The sequence below is a fragment of the Microtus ochrogaster genome, chromosome 17 (assembly GCF_000317375.1).
Source record: "Microtus ochrogaster isolate Prairie Vole_2 chromosome 17, MicOch1.0, whole genome shotgun sequence".
In the NCBI taxonomy this organism is placed as follows: Eukaryota; Metazoa; Chordata; class Mammalia; order Rodentia; family Cricetidae; genus Microtus; species Microtus ochrogaster.
The window spans coordinates 3,918,774-3,927,678 of NC_022019.1; the positions used below are offsets into that span (position 1 = coordinate 3,918,774).

Genomic DNA, 8,905 nt, shown 5'->3' on the forward strand with positions numbered 1-8,905 from the left:
GCCTGATGAAGGTTAATATTCAGGGGGATGCCTATATGTTTGTCTTTGGATTCACGTTCTCATTTAGCTTCTCTAGGATTGCGAATTATAAGCTCACTGTCCTTTAAATATGGCTAGAAAGAAAATACCTAGTTTTATAGGAAGTGAGTTGCTGTAGAATATTATTTTCAGGTATGTTGCTTTTGTTTATGCTGCATTTAACTCTGTGAAGCTGTGATTCTTTGCCTGTCTAAAACATCTGATGGCCTAATAAAGACCTGAATGGCCAGTAGTGAGGCAGGAGAAAGAACAGGCGGGGCTGGTAGGCAGAGAGTATAAATAGAAGTAGAAATCTGGGAGGAAAAAAAAAGGAGGAGCAAGAGAGATCAAGGAGGGCGTTAGTGGTCAGCTACACATCCAGCCACAGTAAGAGTAAAAGTAAGGTATACAGAAATAGAGAAAGATAAAAAGATGTCTTTTGCAAAAGATAGATGGGATAATTTAAGGTAAGATGACAGTAGATGTCTTCCTCAACTGTCTGCACCTCATAATTGAGATAGGATCTCTCCCTGATCCCAAAGCTTACTATTCTGACTAGTCTAGCCAGCTTGTCTTAGGATTCCCTTTCTGTGCCTTCTAAGTGTTGGGATTATAGGCATCCACCAGGTCTGTCCAACTTTGATGTTAGTCCAAAGAGACTCTGACCATTTAGCACTCTACCCAGCCCCAGGGATGATTTTAAAAACTGACAAATGGAAATCTCTATATTCATGATGTGCATGATATTTTAATATATACATGTACTGGGGAATGATTAAATCAAACCAATTAACATTTGTTACCTTACACACTTATTATTTTTTTGTGATGAGATCATTTAAAATCTACTGTTTGGACTGGAGAGATGGCTTACCAGGTAAAACAGGCTTGAGGACAGGAGTCTGGACCCACAACACTTTCATAAATGCTGGGCCTGCCTGAAACACCGGCACACAGGAGGCAGAGGCGGGGGATCCCTACAGCAAACTGGCTAACTAGGCTAACTGCCAGCTCTGCGCTCACGCAGGAGACTCTGCCTCAAAATTTAAGGTGGGCAAAGATTCAGATCAACCTGTGGTCTCCATGTGTACACACATGTGCACATGTACCTGCATACACAGACAGACACACACACATGTAAACACACAGTCTTGCACAGCACATGCATATATACATGCAGAAAAGAGAAAAGTCTACTGTTAGGAATTTTCATGTTTGTGTAATGTACTGTTGACTGCAGTCCCTGCTCTACAGCAGATTTCCAGAAAGCTTTCTCTGTCTAACAAGTTTTGTGCTCTTTGGCCAACATCTCTCCATTTGTAGTTTCCCTCCCTCCATAACTTGGGATTTCTTTACGTCTGTGAGTTTGGTTATTTTAAATTTCTTCTTTCAAGTGAGGTCATGTATTTGTCTTTCTATACCCAGAGTAATTTGCTGAATGTCATGCCCTTAAGGTCATCCACATTGTCACAAATTACATGATTTCCTTCTACTTAAAGAACGAATAGCATTTCATTGTGTACACTCTTTTGTTCTTCATTGTGTGCACTCTTATTCATTTGTTTTTTGACAGACACAGGTCATATTCAAATCATGGCAATTAACGAATAATGCTATAGTGAACATAGGAATATAGATATCTCGACATTTTAGCATCCACAAACTATTCTAGCTTTAATATTTAACCTGTAGTATTAATAAATAATATCATATGTGGGTGTTTATGTCTGACCATCTCTTGGGGTGCAGATTTCAAAGAATAACCATGCTGTAGCATGGATAAGCAGTCATTGCTGTTTATGGGCAGGTAATATTTCACTATGTGAAGACACTACATTGTGTGTACTGTTCATCATGTGATAGATCGCCTTCAATTTTTGGCTCTTATGAATAATTCTACTGTGAAATAATTTACATGTCCCTGTCTGCGTTCTACCACACTGCTCATTTACATGGCCCTGTCTGGTCACACCACACCATTACTGTTGATTTGGAGTAGGGTTTTTTTTTTGAGACATTAATTCCTCTGACTCCATTCTTTATTTTCTAAATTGTTTTGGCTATCCTCTATCCCTATAGGATGATAACTTGTTGATACTTTTGTTTGATTTCTAAGGTAGTTCACTGACTGTAATATTTTCTTAGAAACAGAGAAAATTGCCTATTTAGCATCAGTCATAATGTGGAAGGAGGCTCCTGGTCCTTTCTTACATAGGAGGGTGCACCCTTTTATCTGTAGTTCCTGCACTCTGCAGATGCTTGTCCTGTCTGCATCGCCTCCTTACAGGGTCACGTGAGTGCTGCCGCTTTGCTCTCAGGTGCAAGCCCTATGGACTCTTCAAGTAGAGATGGATGCATGTCAAATAGTTCTGCTTTAGGAAGGGTGGATGCTCAAAACACAGCCTTGAGCTCATGACCCAGTTTCCATGCTTTCTGTTGTTTTTTTTCTTTGTTACTTGGAGAGATGCACAGTTCCTACTCTGATACATCACAAAGTTAATTAACAGTCAAGTAAGGCTATTTTTAGAAACTTTGTAACGAATAAACTTGAAGGTATCTGTGTTCAGGTCTTCCTGGCAAGGACATCCTGAGAGCTTTTACCGCAACTGTTGTCAGTTTTTCTGAAAGAATCAGTCCTTTTGAGAGTTTTCTGAGAGTCTGGCATCCTTTCTGTGCAGTTTTTAATGTCTTTACCACCTCACCTAGTGAGCATATAAGACTTAATGGCACACCCCTGTGTGTTGTGTCCCTCTGTGCTAGCCAGACTGGACACTCTTTGTTAGACAGGCCTCTGCTAACCATGCTTTGAGAGAGGCTCAGAAGCTGGGCCGGTTATAGTAGCATTCTGGGAATACAGTGAATATTCCCAGAGTGACCTGCACCACAGGTGAGATTGTGGCCACTGGCCATTTTTTACTGAGAGTTGGTATATAAGTTTGTCCAGTCCCTCAGTCTTTCTTTGCCCTGGTATGGGAAGATTATTATGCTTTTGTTACTTTAAGGATTGAGCAAATAATGTCTGGCATATAATAAAGGATCAAGAAGTGTTTACTACTGTTCTTTATGTCCTTAATAACTTCATGAATAATGTATCAGCCATATGATCAGAGAACAGATTTGTTTTCAATTGAAAACATTAAGACCTTTCTATATTTCCCTGAGCAATAATTAGCAGCATTGAAATGTCAAGCTCTGGGGGTTAGCCTTTAAAAATTGCATGTTTCTTCCCCTTAAACTAGACTTTCCTCAAAGACACTTCAATAAACATTTAAGTGATATTGCCACTACACATAGTCACTCTTACCCTTGCCTGTTCATTTCATCCAGATAAGAATTTCATCCATTGGTCACTTTGTAATCTAGTAATTTATCAGTACCTGTTTGAAGCCTGAATTCCACGAGTAACATAATTTAATGTCCCCGTGATGTACCGAGATTGGTATAGTTGAGTAGGAGAAATTGTCTGTCAGCAGATGTAGACGCACAGCATATGAGCAGTGCAGATTTTTGCTTGAGTTTTCCAGCTCTAATAAACTGTTCTTCATTTGTACTCTGAACCTTACGAAGGTGATTGCTTGATTTGTAAGAGATGTGCAAGTTTGTATTTTTAGAGCATTTATTATTTTTGCATGTAACATCATAAAAATTCTCCGACCACAACTTATTTCTGAAAGCTTACTTCATGTGCTTACTTAGTTTCTTTCTCAAAAATATTTTAATTAGGCCAACTAAATTTTTAGTAAACTTTTTGGTTAGCTAATGTAGCTCATAAGTTATCAACTTTAATAAGTTTTCCCCGTCTAAGGGTCAGCATTTTATTATTTAAACTATTTCATACAATGTATTTTCATCATACTTTTCCTTCAACTTTTCCCAAATTCTTTTAACTCCCTACCCACCTAACTTCATATTAATTTTCTCTCTAAAAAAAGTAAAAGACAAACCCATTCATCCAACCAACAAACAACAATAACAACAAAATGAAAATCAAAACAGACTAAAAAGAACAAAACCAAAATAACCAGCCAAACAAAAAATACCAAAACAACCACTCACTAAACAAATAACAACAACGGAAGACCGTGGAGTTCTCCCCTTTGTTTTGGACAGCTACTTCTGGGCGTGGGCCTGCTGTGGAGCGTGGTGGGTAGACCTAGTGACTCTCCACTGGAGAACTCTGATCTTCCCTCCCCCAGGAGGATGAACCTTTGTGTCCACACCCTTCTCTCTGCTGGGGTTTTGCCTGGTTTAGACTCACGTGGGCCTCTGCGTGCTGTCCCAGCCTCTGTGACCTCACGCGTCTATCAGGCCTATTGTGTCTGGAAGATGCTATTTCCGTGATTCTTCCCTCCCCTCTGGCTCTTACCATCTTTCTGACTCCTCTTCTGCATAGGTTAGTGAGCACCAAGGGGAGGAAGTTGATAAAGACATCCTTTTTAGGGCTAAGTTCTCCAAAGTCTGTCATTCTCTACACAGTATGATCAGTATTTGAAAACAGTGTGAAGATTCACTGCATGGCAGTCACCTAAGGGAAATTAACTAATCGCTGTGTATTTATAGTTCAGTTGACTCCATGGCACTTTAAAATTATTACTGTCTATAATTAACTTTAAAAAAATGGACTTGTTTTCATAAAGTGTATGGAAAGGATGTTAACTTAAAAACAGAAAATGCTTCAAGATTACGGCATTACTAGCATGAGCAACAATGTTAAATATATTCGAAGGTATTTTTCTCTGGAATTAGTCATAGAAATAGTTACTTTTCAGAGCCAGCGAGATGGTTCACTTGGTGAAGTGCTTGCTGTGGAAGCCAACAGCCCGAGTTTGGTCTAAAAGAGCAGATCAGCTCTGTGGAACCTGCTCAGTCAGTGAGCTCTGGGTGCAGTAAATAAGGTGGGAGTGATGGAGGAAGACACTGTGGACACCATGGCTTACTTCTGGCCTCCACGCCCCCCCCCCCCGCCCCATGCAGTCTTGTTAGGGTTTCTTTTGCTGTGATAAACACCATGGCCAAAACGGCTTAGGGAAGAAAGGGTTTCTATTACACTTCCACATCATAATCTGTCATTAAAGGAAGTTGGCAGGGTAGAAACCCAGAGGTAGGGCTGTCACTGAGGCCATGGAGGGCTAGCCACTAATTAAGAATATGTTCCACGGGCTTGCCTAAAGCCCAATCTTATGGAGACATTCTCTTAATTGAGGTTCCCTCCTCTCAGGTGGCTTTAGCTTGTGTCAGCCTGACATAAAACTAGCCAGAATGTAAACTGTTTAAAAATAGACTAAAAGGTCAGATGTGGTGGTGTACACCTTTAATCCCAGCACTTGGGAAGCAGAGGCAGGAACCAGAGTGAGCCAGAGTGTTCTACATGTCAAGTTCCAGGGTAGCCAAAGCTATACTGTGAGATCTCTGTCTCACAAAATAAGTAAGATTAAGACAGGATGCTTTTTAGGACAAGACTGGAGTGGGTGATGTTTGTAATTTTAAGGGTTTAATCTACAATTTTAAGATGTTAGTCTTCTAAATGGATATGATGGATTGTATGTACGGATGATTTCTTATTTATTACTTTCTTGTGGAATATTTAACAGAGAAGACTGCCAAGACGTGGATTTAAACTAGTAGAAAGTCTTTATTAGCTGACTAGTGACTACACTGGGTAGGATCCCTGTGCATCACTGAGCCTTTCTCAGGGTGAGCTTTTAAGGACACAAACCATGTTCTGGGTTGACATACTTCAGTTAACAAGAACAATTAGCCCGAAGTGGAACTACAGAAGTCAAAAAGCAAGGTTATTACATTTAGAGACTTTCCAGAACTATGAACTTGGATGGATTAGTCCTTTGTTTTAGTTTTGGCAAGTGATGCTGTCTACATACTGAGTTTTACAGCCTTATTTCTGTCATAGAGTCAGTTGTGCTGAGGTCTTGGGGCCCTAAGTCTGGGGTCTTGTTACAGCAATGTGTAAGTGTGTACACAGGTGCACATTTGAGTATGTATGTGCACTATGTGCGTGCAACAGTCCTCAGAAACCAGAAGAGGGTTGGGTTCCCCAGAACTGGAGCTACTAGCAGCTGTGAATCACCCAGTGTGGGCACTGGGAACTGGAACCCAGGCCATCTACAAGAGCAGCATGTGAACTTAACCATCGAGTCATCTACCCGCTCCTGAATGACTGCTTTATAAGTGACTATTTTTTTCTGCTCAATTTTATAAATTGTTTTTTCTTAAAGCTTTTTTCTGGGGGGGGCGGTGATTTTTGGAGATAGGGTTTCTCTGTGAAACCCTGGCTGTCTGGGAACTCACTCTGTAGACCAAGTTGGTCTACAGCTCCCAGAGATCCGCCTGCCTCTGCCTCCTGAGTGCTGGGGTTAAAGGTGTGCACCAACATGCCTGGCTCTTTAACTATAACTAGTTTTAATCATAGTATACTTCTCTTGCTATGCTTTGTCTACATTGACACATAGATTGAAATTTGGTCAACATAGTAAGTGGCGTTGGATTATAAGGGGGAACCTTCATGAATCAGTTAATGCCTTTCATTAGATTAGCTCCTCTAGGAATTGGACCTCCTTTCTCTCCTATACCCACCCACTCCCTGTCTGCTTCCACAGTTAAATTAAAGCTTTATAATGTCCTCTCCAGATGCTGTCCCTGATGGAACTTCCCAGACTCTAGAACCATGAGCCCAAATAAACTTTTTTTTTTTTTTGTAAATGATTCAAACTCAACTATTCTGTTAAAAAAAAAACAACAACAGCAGCAGCAAAACAAAGTAAGATATGCACTAACTGCATGGCATCTGAAATTCGTCATATTGAGCCTCATTCTTGTCTATTCAATTCAGTCAGACTTTTACAATTTGACTTTGTTTCGGGAATTTTGGAATGTTCTAGCATGCTGACATTGTGTCCAATCCCTGCAGTTGACACTGCACTTCCCACGTGGATTTGATGAGTGATGCTAATGAGGGCTTCCTACAAATATGCATTTCAAAATAAAGCACTTTGTAGCTATATTTATGCAGTGATTTCATCTCTGTTAATCGTTGACACTCTGGTTGTTTCTTCCTTCCAGCAACTTTATCTGCTCAGGAATGGAAACCTCCTCTTCCAGCTTTTGATTTTCTAAGTATGATGGATGCTCCTATGTCTCAGCCTCCCACAAAGAAAGTTCTGGAGTGTATGAAAGAAAAGGGGGTGCAGGAGAGTGCTGAGCAGCCCCAGGGAGCTCCGTTGACAACCAGAAGAGGACCAGCTGAAGTGCTCAGAATAAAGCACTGGAACAAGAGTAACTGGCCGAAGGAAGCAGAGGAGTCTTCGCAGCACCACAAGGAGTTATGATCGGACCTCCTGACACCTCTCTGTGGCTCAAGAAACTCGAGGTTCATTCTGTTAAGAATAATACTAACCCATGTCAAGTCTAGACAAGCGCCATTCAGTGGGTTGTGCTACAAATAACATACATAAAGTTTCTTAGTAGCTACACTTTAAAACCATAAGATGAGCAGGTAAAATGGATTTAAAATGTATTTCATCTGGTAAGTAAACTCAGATAGCTTTGTATAAGAATGTCGAGAGATTTACTTTTTTCACATGAATTCTTCAAGATGCACTGCGTTTTGTACTTAATGCCATTGCTCACTATAGAGAGCTGTGTTTCGAGTGCTTATTTGTCCCAGCTGGTACATGACTGTTGTACTGGGCAGCTGTACTGGGCAGCTGTACTGGGCAGCTGGTACATGACTGTTGTACTGGGCAGCTGTACTGGGCAGCTGGTACATGACTGTTGTACTGGGCAGCTCCTAGCAGACAAACACCAGGGTCCTTCTCCTAGTCCTAGCCGTGACGTGTATTTAAATCAGAACTGGGATGTAGCTCTACTGAATCACCATTGACTCTACAGTGAAATCATAGCTAGCCGTTGTATTTATTTTCTTGTAGTCATGTTAAAACCATTGCTTTTCAGTTCTGCTCATAGGGATATTTGTCAATGTGAAGAGACAGTTTTAGTATCATAACTTAGGGATGCTACTGACAGGTTGGGGTGCTCTTCAGCACTTTGCACTGGATAGCTTCCCCCATCAAAGAATTGTCTTTCCCATAGTGCCAGGAGTGCCAAGGCTTCATAATCCTGTATCATGTAGCCCAGTGGATCCCAATATCTTCTTAATCTGCCCAGTTACTATGGTATATTAAAAATTAGTGGCTGTCTTTTGCTGATTATTAAAAATTAATTTCTTAAAGGTTTATTTATTTGTATTTTATGAGTACGAGTGGTTGGCCTGCATGCACATAAATGCCCTACATGCATGCCTGTTGCCCACAGAGGTCAGAAGAGGGCATTGGATCCCTGGGGACTGGAGTTATGGATAGTTGTGAGTTGCCATGTTGATACTGGGAACCAAACTGAGTTCCTCTTCAAGAACAGCCAGTGCTTTTACCTGCTGAACCATTTCTCCAGCCCCAATTTTTATACTTTCTAGAAGCAATAAAATTCCACAAAAGCCGGGCGGTGGTGGCGCACGCCTTTAATCCCAGCACTCGGGAGGCAGAGGCAGGTGGATATCTGTGAGTTCTAGGCCAGCCTGGTCTACAAGAGCAAGTTCCAGGATAGGCTCCAAAAGCTACAAAGAAACCCTGTCTAGAAAAATTTTAAAAAAAAGTCTCCACAAAAGGATGTAGGATATATGTAAAATTGTGTGTGAATCTCTGTATTTATCCATAAAAATGCATTTTATTCTCTGTGTGCATCTCTTTGTGAACATATGTATGCACTTTAAATCTCTTGCAACTTCCTGTATATATCTATATCTATCTATCTATCTATCTATCTATCTATCTATCTATCTATCTATCTACATATATACACACACTTGCATTATAAG

General features: G+C 40.6%; 1 protein-coding gene across 4 annotated transcripts in view; it reads left to right on the top strand.

The window, feature by feature from the left end:
- Window positions 1-8,382, top strand: part of Txndc16 (thioredoxin domain containing 16) — an 87,225-nt gene extending 78,843 nt beyond the window's left edge. For 3 of the 4 annotated variants that reach the window (XM_005355389.3, XM_026783291.1, XM_026783290.1), the window contains exon 23: window positions 7,096-8,382. In XM_005355389.3, coding sequence (XP_005355446.1) covers window positions 7,096-7,361 — 266 coding nt within the window. In that variant the 3' untranslated portion in view covers window positions 7,362-8,382. The remainder of the gene's footprint in view (window positions 1-7,095) is intronic. The other variant, XM_026783292.1, reaches the window with a different exon arrangement.
- The last annotated feature ends 523 nt before the right edge of the window (window positions 8,383-8,905 follow it).